Source organism: Diospyros lotus, chromosome 9, assembly GCF_014633365.1.
Source record: "Diospyros lotus cultivar Yz01 chromosome 9, ASM1463336v1, whole genome shotgun sequence".
NCBI classification, from domain to species: Eukaryota; Viridiplantae; Streptophyta; class Magnoliopsida; order Ericales; family Ebenaceae; genus Diospyros; species Diospyros lotus.
In genome coordinates, this window is record NC_068346.1 from 26,713,572 (window position 1) to 26,729,707 (window position 16,136).

Sequence of the window (16,136 nt, forward strand, 5' to 3'; positions counted from 1 at the left end):
ATTTCATTTTGATTTTGTGGAGTGTCAAAGTAGGGCGTCATCTTCTTCCTGTTACTATTTCAGTTGTTACTGTTAGTGCAGGTGCGTTTGGATGGCTATGAATGGAGTGCACCTTTTAGTGTTGAAGCAGAAGGCATGATGTGTGTTTCCTTAAAGAATGAAAATGGAAATGAACAAATGCATCTGAGGGTGAAAGTAAGAAGTGGATCAAAGAACTCACGTTATGAAGTTGTCTTCCGTCCAAACTCATTATCAAGTCCTTACAGGTTTAGTAGAATAGAACTAAAAGTACAATACTTTAGTATGGCGCATGTATATATCTTCTTCCTTGTTTTTTATCCTTATATACATGTATATATGTGCATTTTCCTGCAAATTTCTTCTCAAAAGAGTGTGATTAAATATGTTGCAACAGGATTGAAAATCGTTCTATGTTTTTGCCAATGCGTTTTCGGCAAGTGGATGGTGCCAATGATTCTTGGCGGTTTCTTCTACCCAATTCAGCTGCTTCCTTTTTGTGGGAAGATCTTGGTAGACAAAGATTGCTAGAGCTGTTGGTTGATGGGTCTGATCCACTGAAATCAGAAAAGTACAATGTTGATGAGATATCTGATCATCAGCCAATCAATGTGGGAACTGGACCTTGCAAAGCTATATGCGTCACAGTTCTTAAAGAAGACAAAACTAACGTTGTTAAAATCACTGATTTGATGCCTGAAAATGAAGGAATCAGCATTCAAAAACTTCCATCATCATTATCACAATTTGTCGGAAATGATTTTCAACATCAACAGTCAAACACTTCAAATTGTGAATTTCACATTATTATTGAGCTTGCTGAGCTTGGATTGTCTGTCATTGATCATACACCTGAAGAGATCTTATATATGTCAGTGCAGAATCTTCTTCTATCATATTCAACTGGATTAGACTCTGGGATTAGTAGGTAATGTTTTCCTTTCCATTATCAAGAGAACTTTCAGAAAGCAGTTTGTTGGATGGATTAGTCAATCACATAAGTTTACATCTTTCATTTAAGTTATGGGATCATGTGTTTCTTTATGATATCTGTTTTCATGATGATGATTGATGGTGGTGGTGATCCGTGGTTAGTGGTCCCAATAAACTTATATTCTATTGCAGGTTCAAAGTAAGAATGCGGGGGATTCAAGTAGATAATCAGTTGCCATTAACCCCAATGCCTGTTGTCTTTAGACCACAAAGAGCTGTAGATGAGACCGACTATATTTTGAAATTTTCCATGACGCAGCAATCAAATGGATCTCTAGATTTATGTGTTTATCCATATATTGGATTCCAAGTGAGTATGTCTAGCTTCTAAAGTAACCCAGAAACTTAAATGCTTATAGTGTGCCTAACAAGTTCTGATTCCTTCTCACTCAGGGGCCAGAAAATTCTGCATTTTTGATAAACATTCATGAACCTATTATTTGGCGTCTTCATGGGATGATCCAGCATGTAAACCTTAATAGGTTATATAATAATCAATCTAATGCTGTATCAGTCGATCCAATCATACAAATTCGGTAATGACTCAAAGCATAATGTTCCTTTTTTTATTGTAGCCTGTTTCTCGAATTTTCTTCCTTTAACATTTTCAAATAATGTTTCTTTCATTGGCAGTGTCCTGAACATCTCTGAAGTTCGTCTTAAAGTCTCAATGACCATGTCGCCAACACAACGACCTGTGGGTGTACTTGGATTTTGGTCTTCATTAATGACTGCACTGGGTAACACTGAAAACATGCCGGTGAGCCTTTGAACCATTACCTCATCATGTCTTAATTTTCATATCTTCATATCTTCATATTTTTGCTAAGAATTTGGATGTTTTCTGGCTGAGCAAAAAGGAAAGCCCGCCTGTGCTTCTGTGAGAAGAGGCAGGATCATGGGTCTTCCATTTGGTCTTTCTTGCTAGGGGACACGGTCCTGCAAATCATATTTGTGCACTTCATTATATCACTCATTTTATATATTTTGATATTGGTCAAGAACCAGAAGTTCATTTTATCTGGTTGCAATTAACTGATCTGATCTTCTTTCAGCAAGGTATTACAAGGGGCATCATATTATGGTTTATGTCACAACATACAGACATAATGGCTTTCAATTGAGAGAGAGAGAGAGAGAGGCTTGCAGTTTGATGATATGCCCCCAACCCCATAATCCATATTTATATTATTTGCTACCTGATAAAAAGAAATATTAAATTAAGATTATTGTTGTCAACATTGCCCCTCGAGATGAGCATAGATGTCTTTTCTGCCCATCTTGTATGCAGTAGAATGAAAGACCTTGTTGGTGAGACCATAGTTACTAGGAACACGGTACCTTCCAATTCATGGTATGGACACAAGGGGTACATTAGTATGCTTACAAGGAGGGTAGGCTTAATTGATTCATGATTTGAGGTCATGTTGTGATTTATGGTTGTACTCAAGTCAGAATTAGTTGGATTGGTACTATGCTATTATCGAAAAAGAGATGTTGGATTAGAAAAAGAGGCCATGGAAGGTGAAGAATCAAGCTTAACCTTGTATATGAGATGTTGGAGAGTTTTTTATTCTTGTGAAAGATTGACAATATACATATTTGCTCCCCAACCTAAAGACAGTATTGCTTATGGCTCACCTATTTCTGCCACTTTAGACTTGAACCTGTGATCTGGGAGTCCCATCTTCTCACCACCATGACCCCTTTTAGGACATGGTTAAAGTTTCCCGCAAGTCTCTAGTGTGTCAGGTTTCTCAAAAAAAAAAAATACAGATAAGTGATCCTTGTTAATAGCTCCTAATCACTGAAACTTGTTTGAACCCATCTAGTCTATAAAGGTGTAGTTGCCCATCAAGATGGATTTCTTTAACTGGTTTCTTCTGGAGAGTTGGATTACCTCCAAGAGTTCCTTCCCTAACTAATTCAACTGCACCTCAGGTGGAGGGGGCGTGAATTCCCATTACAACTAAGATTCAACATGACCACAGGCATAAGAATCTTAGCACAGGCTTGAATGAGGAGTCTACAGCAGATGGTGGAACTAGAACTAAGGCCTGATCAAGTCAAGCAAATACGTAAAGCCTCAAAGTCAAAGAAAGCTGTCTAGAGAAAGGAACATATTAAACTATAACAGAAAAGGAGAATGTAAAGAACATAATCATGCGTAGGGCATGCAAAACCATATCCAAAAAGCTCAATTAATCCACCTCCAATCATTTATCAAATGTTAAGGAGCTGTCTGTCAATGGTGTCAAATCAAGACGAAATTTGCGGAATCTCAATCTCCAGGGACAATAGTCAATACCACCATCTGTTAATTGGAACGCCAAATGGTGCTGGTTAAAATTGAAACTTGAGCAGTTTTGATTTCAGGGAAAAGGCACACCAGTCAGTGTGGTCACTTAGTCTGCCAGTGAGATGTTAGCAAGATTTTAGGTGTCGTACACTTTCCATTCAACCAATTGCTTGAGTATGTTAGCAAGATTTTAGGTTTCAACACTTTCCATTCAACCAACTGGTTGAGAGTACCTGTTACAAACATGATTCCTACCATAGCTTCACTAATTCTTAGTCTTGTATTTATGAGATGCAGGCTATGGTTTATGATGTATCAAAGCAGAAGCTTGCTGGATGATGTAAAACTTCTTCCATTAATCTCATCTTTATGGGGATCCATACTTTTGGAGAATATGATACGACATTTACTCACCACTGATTTATCTCATTGATTTATGGCCTGTGATTGTTGTCGACTGTTGTATAATATAGATACTGTAAGAATGAGTAATCATTTCTTTGTGCTATTCAGGCGCGAATAAATCAAAGATTTCAGGAGAATGTGTGCACAAGACAAAGTGTTCTTATTAGTAATGCTATCATGAACATTAAGAAGGATCTTCTTAGCCAGCCTCTTCAACTGCTTTCGGGTGTTGACATATTGGGTAATGCAAGCAGTGCACTTGGACATATGAGTAAAGGTGTTGCAGCCTTATCAATGGACAAGAAATTCATTCAAAGCCGGCAGAGACAGGTTTATTGAAAACTACTTTATGTTCTTCATTGTGTATTAGTGTTGTCATTTGACTACTTGTTTGCTCTGCTGGAGACCTGCAACCTTTTAGTGCAGAATAACTGTTTATCAGGACATCTTCATGTTTAAGGTAGGATACTGAAATAGATTCTATGTCCAGTGTAGAAAGAAAGGATTATCCTAAAGATACAGTTTTATACATGGAATGCCAAATGGTATTGATTTTATAACAATCTGAAGTATCTTGTTTTCCCACATCAAGCCCTTCATGCTATTTGTTGCGATCAGCAACAATGACAGCCACAAGAATCTAGTTTGTCTATAGTATACTGGGTGGATTTGACAGTATGACGTTTTCAGACATCTGCATGAAATAGGATGGGTTCTAGAAATGCTCATTTCTTTCACTTTCCTCATTTTGTGTCTTGGTCATAGTTTGATACATTTCCATTTGCACAGTTCCAGTTAATTTTATATTCTGGTCTCAATATCTGTTCACCTAGGGAAGTCTCTAGTCTCAATATCTTGACCTGTATGGAAATACTTTTAAATCAAATTCATTGACTTCAAACAATCTGGAGAAAGGCTCTCGGTTGTATGAAAATGGACACAGGAGAGGGGAACTAGTTTTTCTACTTACTACCATGGGTTATGCCTTTTGAACTTGCTTGGTTGGAGCTCCTTATCCACCTTCACCAAGCATTAAGTTGCAAACTGCAAAGGCACAAGCTAGCTATTCTGTGCCTCATCGTTGATATTCTGTAAAGAATTAGAAGCACACTTCTAGGCTCATCTGTTTGTGCCCCTGTTTCTGTTTTTCACTTCTTGGCCTGCTAACTTCTACGCTGTTGGAATACCCAAGCTGTTGCATGTTTACTGTGGAACTGCCGTGAGGTGGCATTGGGTTGCCATAGGTTAGTCTTGCAGTGTCAAGGCAATGTAACAGCTAATTTTTAGGCACTTACGGGACTACTTTAAGCCACATTCATATGAGCACTTGTAAGAGCATTCACATGGGCCTGCTGTTACTTCTCTTTAGTTCATGTTATAGCATAAAATTTGATAATGTGGTAAGTGTTGGCTCTTGGATGGGCAGAGGACAGTAGTTAACTATGTGCTGTCTATGTTCTGTATGAAACACCTCGAACATCTTCAATTCTTGTTGGCCATATTACACACAAACTCCAACAAATTAATACCCTCTCTGAGCTTCCTCAATTTCAAAAGTGACCTAGATATGTAACTTGTACCTTGTCATTTCTCAATTTATTAGAAAGTTTTTCACACTAAGTTGTTCTAGAAATTAGCTTTCTTTTGTCATACCCCCACCCATCTTGAAATGCTTTGACATTCTTAGCAATATCCCTCAATATTCTAAGAGGTACACAATAGGATGTAGATGAAAGATGCATGCTTGTACCTGACATCATATGCCAGTCCATCTAACATTGTCTTTGCCTAATTTTATTAACTACTTGTACAGCTATTAATCAGGGAAGTTTGCTTAAAAGGTTCAGCCTATATTTTAAGAAGATCACAAGTTCTATTCCTCAAAATGGCTAGTCAGGAGTCCATTTATTGCCATCCTATATATTAATGTCGGCATTAATGTCTACCTTCTTTGTGACTCCCTTTTGATGAAGTTCATCTCTTGTAGAATAATTCACCTTCATTTTAGGGGAAAAAAATGAAGAGGTAGACTTGCTAGTTGCTATTACTTTTCTTAAAAATTCATGTGTCTATCAGTGATTTATCCATTCAAATGGCACTTGTAGCCCTGTTATACAGTAGTCGAGCATTATCCATATATTTCTGTCCATGGAAAAGGTTCACTTTTCATTTATCCATTTGTATAGATTGTGTGTTGATTTATTTTTATTTTTTTTCTTATGCATTCTTCCTCATGCAGGAAACTAAGAATGTAGAAGCCTTGGGTGATGTAATCAGAGAGGGTGGAGGAGCATTGGCTAAAGGCCTATTCAGAGGAGTCACTGGCATTTTGACAAAGCCTCTTGAAGGTGCAAAAGCTTCTGGTGTTGAGGGCTTTGTTCAGGGTGTTGGAAAAGGAATAATAGGGGCGGCTGCACAACCAGTGAGTGGGGTTCTGGATCTTTTATCCAAAACTACTGAAGGCGCTAATGCTATGAGAATGAAAATAGCATCTGCAATTGCTTCAGAAGATCAACTACTCCGCAGGAGACTGCCTCGGGTGATTAGTGGTGATAATTTGCTTCGACCATATGATGAGTACAGAGCACAAGGGCAGGTACTTGCTTTAGGATTTGCAGTTGTTTGTTAGTTAATAGTACTGGAGTACTCAATATACCACTTCAGAGACAGCAGGAAATTATCCCATTGGTTCTATGTTTCATTTATTATCAACAAATTGAATTGTTTTATTTAGCAATTAAATGACTAAAAAATAGCAAGAAAGAACATATGAAAAAGAGAGATGAGGGGGAGGAAATTATCCAAATTTGAGAGTTGAGCAAGAACTTGTGGTACTTTATCTTACTTTCGGAGGTAACTTCTTTTTTTTCCATTTAGCATTGTCTTTATGGAAACCCAGTTTTCATAGTTGGTTGTTCTTGCACTCCTTTGCTGGGTAATTATATGATTATGATTAGTCATAATGACCATCATAAATCCCTTATTATGTGGTCTTGTTGCTGTTTTCCTGAGTTATCTATTGCCAAGACCTCATACTAACAGCCCCTTTTACTCTTTTCTTGGGAGGAGAGTGTGGGTGAGAAGGTTTAAAGTTTGCTGGAAGTAGCTACTTACTGTACATGACATGGACAGGGTGTAAAATGCTGGATGCAGCTTATGTAGGAGTGCAAAAAGACGCATTAGTTAAGTTAACAAATATTTGTGTACTTGTAAAAATATTAGGTAACAAATTATCTGGACCTGTATGCCTTCTCATGCATGTGATTGCAAATTATGTTGATTGTGAGTTGCCAACTTTTTTCTCCTCCAAACCGTTTATGTCAGTCGACAACAAAAATATGAATGCAATACTGACATATCACTTGTGTTGCTTGATGAAGGTAATACTGCAGCTAGCCGAATCAGGATCCTTTTTTGGCCAGGTTGATCTATTTAAAGTGCGTGCAAAGTTTGCCTTATCAGACGCTTATGAAGCCCATTTTTCACTCCCCAAAGGCAAAATCGTTGTTGTCACTCATCGAAGAGTCATACTTTTGCAAGTTAGCGGATTCAGTTTTGATTTTTTGAGACTGCAACATTAGACATTCTCTCCTAATTTTACCAACAGCATACTGAAATGTCTTTTTTTTCCAGCAAATTTCCAACGTCATTGGTCAGAAGAAGTTCAACCCTGCAAGAGACCCCTGTTCGGTATTGTGGGATGTTCTGTGGGATGACCTGGTAACAATGGAATTGACTCATGGAAAGAAAGATCAACAGAACGCACCACCTTCCCGGCTTATTCTTTATTTACAAACTACTACTAGAGCCACAGAGTCAAAGGAACCAATTCGTACCATAAAATGCCAGCGCGAATCCAATCAGGCTTTCAAAATTTATTGCGCAATTGAAGAAGCAATGAACACTTACAGGACAACGGATTCAAAGGTTTGAATGCCTAAAGCTGTGCATAGATTTTTATGATATTATTATTGATTATTTTGTACTAATTTACAAATGTGTCGTATTCTGTGTACATTTCACGTTAGGCGGCACTGAAAAGGAAGGTGACAAAACCGTATTCGCCGATTGCTGATGCCAGTGGCGGGGAAGGAGTGGCTTCCATGTGGCCTCCCCAGCAGCAGCAGTTGGTGCCTGGATCAGTTCCTCTAAGCTCCTCCACTTTTGGCAGCAGAGAAATGTATTGAAGGAGGAGGAGGAAACTTAGGAGGCACTAGTCTAGTAGTGTAGTCAAGTCACTTCCGTTTTCGTCAACAGAGGGAGGTTGTCAAGTTTTTGCATTTCCAGCAATGCCAATTTTCGACTGCGGCTTAAATTTGTTCAAGAATCAACAAAGCTGCTGCTGCTGCTGCCCCCATTAGTGGCCCCTTTTTGGCAAAGCATAATACTTGCAGCTACCAACCCGATCGATCGAAGGTTGTAAATATTGATATAAACACATATATATACACATTACATTTAATTATTATAAATGTGCATTCTTACATACTTCCACCATCCTCTCCCATCTTTCATCTTTCCCTCCCCGGACTTCATCTTCCCTCTCAGGTCCAATCCAGCAATCAGAATCATAACTCTTTTTTTAAGTCATTGTCACCGTCACCGTCACCGTCAGCGACGCATTGCTTTCTGGCGACTCCTTGTTAATGATCTAAAATGGTTAATAACTCTTTAAATTCAACCTAAAATAGGAATATTACTCCTTTTATTGTCGAGATATAACAGTTAGGTGGCACGGAAAGGGAATATAACTGATTTAATATCTTTCCATAAACTCTTCAAATCCTTAAATTCCTGAAATCCTCAAATCCTTATCTTCCCTTTTTAGGGGGTTTAGGTTTTTATAACAAACAACCTTAAAGTAGTTTAGGGATGAAACAAAGGTGCAACATTCCATTTTTTCGAGCATTAAATAATTTAGGAATTTTAGGAATATTTTTTTTTTTCAATATAAATTATTTTTCGACAATCTCGTTTTACCTTCTTAAGCATACTAAACAAGAATTAATAAGTTAAGACAAATAATTATCATAAATACGGAATCTTAAAATCGAAACATGATATGGTATGTATCTAAATTTACTTAATCATAACATAAGAATCTGTACTATCATATCATCAAAAAATAACAAATGAGCACCTTAGATACAATTTGATGATTCCTCATAAATACATTAAATAGTAACATTATACATGATCTTCAATATAATATAATTTTCTAAACATGACTAAAGCATATCCTGGATCCTCGCGAATGTGCATATACTGAATAACTCGTCAAACCCATCAGCCACGTCATCACGTGCCATCACATCTCAATCATCTCCTTGCCATAGTTGTAAATTTTAACCGGAACGTTTGAATATTCCAAGAGCATAACTCAATTACAAGATGAATCTTGTAGTGAATGTTTAATAATATGATACATGAATGTATGATGCAATAACATGAACACAATAACATGAACGATCACATGCCCTAGTGTAACTTCCCTAGCCCATCGACACGGAACCCTAAATAGAATCATAACCTACTTTCAGGATAATCTTAACATTGTTCCATCATTTGCTCTTGGAGAATTACGGCTACACTATCAAGGTGACATCTCAATCCCATGCACGAGTATTAATATGTCAATAATATCGTGCCATGCAAAAATCATAATCTATCGATGCAACAATACATGTATAAATATGATATGATACTCATATAATACATATAACTTAGTTACTTTCATGACTATCATGCTCAACATAGGCAAAATACAACATGTATAATCTTTTAGGGAAAAACAACTCACCTTTAGCATGAAATTTGGAATGCCTCGAAAAACGCGTATCGTCTCGATTTGCATACCCAACCTAAATTTTCGTGTCAAACCTCAAAAGTTGCACGGATCACTATTCCTCGAGCAAATCAATCCTATAAATGATATTTAATCACTAAATATCTCAATATTCCAATTTCTTCTTATTTTTCATCCAAATAAATACCTCGGGACTATTTTCTCAAATCTTTCTTCACAACAAATCATTAAAGTCTAAGAACTTCAAATGAAAATTCTAGAACTTACCTTAAAGCATCGTTTACACGTGAAACGAGGCTGATCGTTGTGGAAACCAAGACATTGGGAAGCTGTGAAGCATGGAAATGACTTAGAGATGCCATTTCGGAGTTTCCGAACTGTTTCCTGTTTCGAAAACGGAAAAAATGGCCTAAAACATTTTTCGAACCGTTTGTGTAATTTTTGCCAAATTTTGAGCCGTTTCGTAATTTAAAAGATTTGACCTAAAAACGCGTTTCCAGCCAGTGTTGCAATGCCCAGAGGCTTGAATCCCTAAAAATTTTGGACCTTCTTCCTCCTCTTCTTCTTCTTCTTATTCTTCCAGTGCGGTGGCTTCTTCTCAACGATTGTTGTCTGCTTCCAGTGCATCAATCACCCTCGCTGCCATCTGCTTCCAGTGCGTCGATCGCCCTCGCCGCTCTGCTATCTACTTCCAGTGCTTCAATCGCCATCGTCACCAGTCCTTCGATCACCCTCGCCGTTGGTCGTTCCTTCTTTGCCCTCTCGTTGCCGATGCCTGGTTCTCTCCTGTAAGCCCCCTCTCTCTCTCTCTCTCTCGATATATATATATATACTAGCGTATACCCGTGGCTGAAGGCACAGTGCAAATAATATTAAGATTAAAATGCAGTTATAATTTATACGTATTATGTTGAAATTTGTGAAGAAGTTGTAACAATTTTATTTATATTAAACGCTCTATAAAACTTAAATAATAAAGAAACATATAAGATTTATAATGATCAGTGCAAATCACAATATAAGATCCTCCATTTTGTTTTAATTTCAACAGTTTTTACTTCATATGGGACTACAATTTGTTAACCTTCATTAGGTGGATGTTCTTCCTTTCCATCTTCCTTAAAGACATCAATGTTAGTCTACTTCAACTTTTCAAACTTGTCACTCTCTTTCAACATAAACCCCTCTTCCTCAAACCATCTTTCCTAATACTCAACTGGTAAAACCTCATATCTACAATTAAAGACAATGTGCTCAAGCATCTCCCAAACAAAAACTTGTATATCTTTCTTCCAATCTCCTTCCAAATTTTAATATGAAGAGCATTTTGCAAAATTGCAAATTCTCTTATTTTTTCTCTTCTTTTGGCAAGCCAGTGCATGGTTCTTTTATAACATCCCATGCATCACATGCTTCAAGACATAACTTGGTAATAATGTTCGATCTTCTAAAATTGGAAAAGATCAATATATCACCAAGAATATACATTTTTTCACGAACTTCAAATCATCTTTAAATCACATACAACTTGTATGATCATTTGATAAGGTAATCTCCAATGATCAAATTAACACAATTTTAACAACTACTCCCAACCAACCATTCGCATATGTTAGTGACTTACCACCACCACCAAGCTTGAAAACACTATTGACATCTGATGGATGCAATACTCTAATACCAATTTACAAAAAATTAGGTGGCACATCTTGATGTAGGACAGAATAGTAAATTTCAAGAATTAGTATTGTTTATTTTATTTATTTATTTAGTTTATTTCCTATTTTAGTTCGTTTCTTCATTTCTTTAGATTTCTTTTATTATCTTTTTGTTCCTTTAGTTAGTATAACCCTAATTAAAGTGGATTAAGGATTCAAAGTTAGAGTAGATTTTTATCTATTATTTGTCCATAAATAGCCTTTTCGATTATAATTCAAGATAGCTTTTGATTATTGAGATTGATTAATAATACTGGTTGAGTAATCGGGATTACTCTTATGTTTTGGTTTTGAGTTTGCATCACATCCATACACAAAGAACACTTCATTCACCATGCTTCTACTCTCTATTTCATTCACTATGCTACTATACCATTCTATTAGCCACTATACTTGGTGCATATGTTAACATATATCAATCTTACACATCTATCTAACATGCAAAAAAACATTCATGGCACTTCACTTGTGTACACAAACAACCACATATATGCATAACCCCTTAATTTCATTTGTGAGTCCTATCAAACATATTGATCCTTTGTGATCAGAAGTTCATCAATTCAAATTGTAGAAGCCTCTTTAAAAAGTAAAGGTAAGACTGCATACAAAATGACCCTCCTCCAACCCTCCAAATCTATGTCTCATGCATTGGGAACACCTTTTTATCTTGTCATACATGTATGATCTATCTATATATAGAAATATCTAGAATATCATAAATGAAATTTGCTTTTAAAGTTACAACCAAACTCTGCAAGCATTATAATTGCTTAAACAATAGAATTAAATCAAGGAAAGCTCTCATTTTCCATTATTTTTTCTCCATTATAGTTCATGGTAAGGCTTTAACCTTTTCTATCGCAAACTCTACATGCAATTTGTCTTGGACATTTAGAGATAGAAATAGACTAAAAACGGTGCATAAATAATCACTGAACAGATATAAGGGATAACCAAATACAAATTTCAAGATTTAGAGCCACAACCTCTTGCCCCTTTCTCATATTGTATTACATTATATAAACTCACAAAAACATCTAAAAGCTAGAGAGAGAGAGAGAGAGAGAGAGAGTATAACTGTAGGACTATTGTTGTAATTTGTGGCATAAATGAGCAACAAATTGGGTGCTTAAATGTTCTGAAAGCGTTAAGAATAAATGCTTGTATAGTTGCATACACTAAACCATTAGCTCATGTTTAGACTATTCAGGAAAATAAAATTAAAATGAAGTAATAATGGATTGTAGACCTATTGTGACTGTTATTAATTGATCCAGAACATCAAAATCATTGTTTCACATAAAATGCTCTTGATGTTGGCTCAAGTTCATCCAAATTGGAGCAACCTACCTCATTGGAGAAAATCTAGGATTTTAGACTGGTGTTTCCCGTGTAACTTTGCATAGCTTCAATTTCAAAACTCGTTTCCTTCATAGCAGCAAGTTCTTTCCTTAGCCCTTCATTAGTGCACCCCAATGCATATGCTTATACTTTTGGACATTCTAACAAAATAAACCTTAAAAAGTGTATATATTATATTATATAAGAAAGAAGTTTGGAGGAGAGAAGGCTGAAGACCCAGAAATCAACAGAACAGAGGCAAGCGACGGCGATTGGCAAAGGAAGAAGAAGACCAATGGTCGTCGGCAGTGGAACATGGTCGTGCTAGAAGTAAGCGACGGCAGTGGTGAAGCACGGCCGCGACAGTGCTACGTTCGCAGGCCGTGAGATCTGGAAGCACCGCCAGCGATGACGGCAAGCATGACCGTGGAAGATCCGCAGGCGGCAGAGGAAACAAGAATGACAGTGATGGCGGAGTAGCCGTTGGCAAATATGGCTATGGCAGAAGCAAGCGGCGAAGGCTGTGCAGTGGGAGGCCACGACTATTAAGCGGCTGCCGGTGGGGCGATAGGGGGGCGGCGATGGCGTGGGTGTGTGACTATGAGAAAGAGAAAGAGAGAGGGGGAGAGAGAGCGTCTGGGCAGAGATGGAGTATGAGAGGGAAAGAGGGAAGAGAGGGTTGGGCGGCGAGTGGCTCTGTGTGCGTGTGTTAGCGGGGGATGTGATGGTTTTTTTTTTTTTTTTGGGGGGGGGGGGGAGGGGCATTGATCTTGTTGAAAATTTATCTCAACCATTCAAAAATATCTCCCTTACATTTGTGTTGAGACAATTCAAAAACAGTTCTCCCTTATTATATAGATATATACATATTTCTTGCTCTTTATGCAAAGTTTTGAACAGTTACAATCTAAGCTTTTCATCCCAGATTGTAAGTTACAATCAGTCAATCTAAGCCTCTCATCCATTGGCAATTTTGAGTTTTTTATATTCCAATTAGCTATAAGCTGTTATAGAATGTCAAAATTATTAATATATTATCAAAAACTAAAGAACAATTAATTGATGTTCAGTGGAAAGACGCCATGACTCATGAACAAGTTTAAACGTGGTTTTCATTTTTTTTATTTAAGTCTTTTAACTTTAAATGTCTATTACTAAAAATATTTAAATAACTTCTATTTATTGAGTTGATCTTTTACAAAAAGGAATTGTGACATTGTTGGAATGTTTATGTTTGAGCTTTTCTAAATATTGTTGATAGTTGTTTGAATGTATTGTGGATTTTATGTTTATGTTTGTTTGAAATTTAAATACATTATGAAACTTATGTGTGTTGTTTATGTTTGAATATTTTTTTATTTTTTTTTATATTTACAAAAAAACTCTTATATTTTTTAAATTTACAGTTTACCTAGCGTTTCTGTTTCCTATCTTTTTAGAAAAATGTCGTTTCCACGTTTCCGTTTCCAATCGGAAACGTCTCTTGTTTCCGTTTTCAATCGGAAACGTCTCCTGTTTTTGTTTCTATGCAACCTAGTCAGGAAGGCCAAAATCAAAACTTTTTGCACAACCCTCGAGATCACGATTTTCTAGGAATTTAGAGATTTTTTCCATATTTTTTTGACCCTCCACACGCCTGCACGCACCCCCACGAGCTAGGGTGAGTGGCCGCTCGTGAAAACCAGCGCGTGTGTCTCACAGGCTGATCGTTTTCTCCGGCGACGATTAGCCGATGATGCTGTATAACTCCACCAGCTTCTTCCTCTCTTCCAGTCGATCCATTTGACACCTCTTGAAGCTTGAACGAAGCACCGAAGCATGTCCAACCGGCCGCTTGAAGGCTCGGCCAGGCGGACCGCCACCTCTTTTTTGGCGAGGCCTCGAAACCCAACCATACCTCAACGAAAATGCTCCAAACTTACCAGAATGTTTCTACATCTCATAGGCATCAAAAGCCCTTTATTCCCCTTACTCAATTCGTTCAAAATCGTGGCCGATTTCAAGCTTAAATTTTTTGAAATTTCGGCCATTTCGGGTATCCTTTTATACACTAAATCAAGTCTTAAAACAACGGATCTTGTTTCATTCAAGGCCACTAAGGTCTCCCCAATCCTTACATCCATCTAAAATCCACCGAAAGAGCCCCAACTTTGCTATCTCAATGGCCAAACTTTTGCTTTCTTACTTTAGCCCATTTTCACAAATCCCCTCAACTTTGCATAATTGCATTTAAATTCCTCAAGTCCTAAAACTTTCATTTAACTGCCGAAGATTACGAAAAAAATATCATTTCGACCTTCCTCTAGAAATTTTGGAAAACTACACTTAGGCCCAAATCTTCGTTTTGGTCGTTAACCCTTTTGTTTCTTCCTGAAACCTCTGAAAGGTTGTTTCTTATGAAAAACTGAAGCCCCATTAAGCTTCTATTGACTTCCCAAAAGTCCCCTATGACAATTCGGTTTTGCAACCCATATAGCAACTGCATTTTAGCTGTACCGAAATTCATTCCTGATTCAGTTTCTTTCAATGCCATAAATCATGCCTTGAAATATTCATTACTGCCATATCATTTTCCTTTGGTATCTCGACTCCAGACCACTCCTTACAATTGATTTGGTCAATTTTTGGGGCTATTTAGATACTAATCTTCTTCGAAATTTCATTTCTCTAATAAAACACTTATTCTCAAATAATCCTAATTTCTTGGGTATTACAAAAGGTCTTGTGAGGACACCGGGGCAAAAACGTACTTATTGAGTAAGTTTGAGTTATTAATTTTAGATTTTAAGTATCCCAATGAATATTAATTCAATGTTTAATGGTATAATTGCAATAAAAAAAATACCCAAATGAAATGAAGAATAAATTTGGGATTTAAATGAGTAATTTTTCTTATTAGTATATTATACTATATAATATGATATATATTCATATACATGATGGCCAAGGGTACTTCTTAGCCAAGGATGCTACAAATATAATATGTAATACCTCAAATTTTCAAAATCAAATATGATGTAATACTTGAGATTATTAGGTTATAATATCTAAGGAAATAGGTCCTTTCAAGAGATTATAGAAGTCTTGAAACAAAAGTTCAGCTTCTGAATTAGGGGCAAAATTGTAAATATTGAAGTTCGGGCCAAGGTGTAATTCTTGGAACTTCGTGATTGGGTAATGAACTAAGCCAACTAAACCATTTGGAAGTTATAATTGTGGATTCCAAACTTAATCCAATATAGTTAAGTCATGACTGCGGATCTCAAATAACATTTAATCCACCTTTGGATCATTTTGAAATCCAAGACTTATCCTTCAAAGTCTCCAAACCTTATCCTCAAAGACACATGGCAAGTAACCATTGGATTACTTGGAAGCTAAGATAAGTCACACGATGGTTCATAATGACCCCTCTGAGGTGGCATTGCGTGATTAGTCAGAAAAGCTTACTTAGCCTCCAAGTTTGCTAAAGTCTCCAAACCTTATTCTTAAGGACATGTGACAAACATTCATTGGCCACTTGAAGATAGGATTTGAAGCCTCATGATGACCT

The 16,136-nt window shown here is 36.8% G+C and overlaps 1 protein-coding gene across 3 annotated transcripts in view; it reads left to right on the forward strand.

Moving 5' to 3' along the window:
• Positions 1–8,207, forward strand: part of LOC127809843 (uncharacterized) — a 161,663-nt gene extending 153,456 nt beyond the window's left edge. For all 3 annotated transcript variants that reach the window (XM_052348977.1, XM_052348978.1, XM_052348979.1), the window contains 10 exons: positions 82–266; positions 416–946; positions 1,144–1,321; positions 1,405–1,547; positions 1,645–1,771; positions 3,824–4,045; positions 5,955–6,311; positions 7,096–7,254; positions 7,349–7,642; positions 7,744–8,207. In XM_052348977.1, the coding sequence (XP_052204937.1) occupies positions 82–266; positions 416–946; positions 1,144–1,321; positions 1,405–1,547; positions 1,645–1,771; positions 3,824–4,045; positions 5,955–6,311; positions 7,096–7,254; positions 7,349–7,642; positions 7,744–7,902 (2,355 nt within the window). In that variant the 3' untranslated portion in view covers positions 7,903–8,207. The remainder of the gene's footprint in view (positions 1–81; positions 267–415; positions 947–1,143; positions 1,322–1,404; positions 1,548–1,644; positions 1,772–3,823; positions 4,046–5,954; positions 6,312–7,095; positions 7,255–7,348; positions 7,643–7,743) is intronic.
• Positions 8,208–16,136: the final 7,929 nt, after the last annotated feature.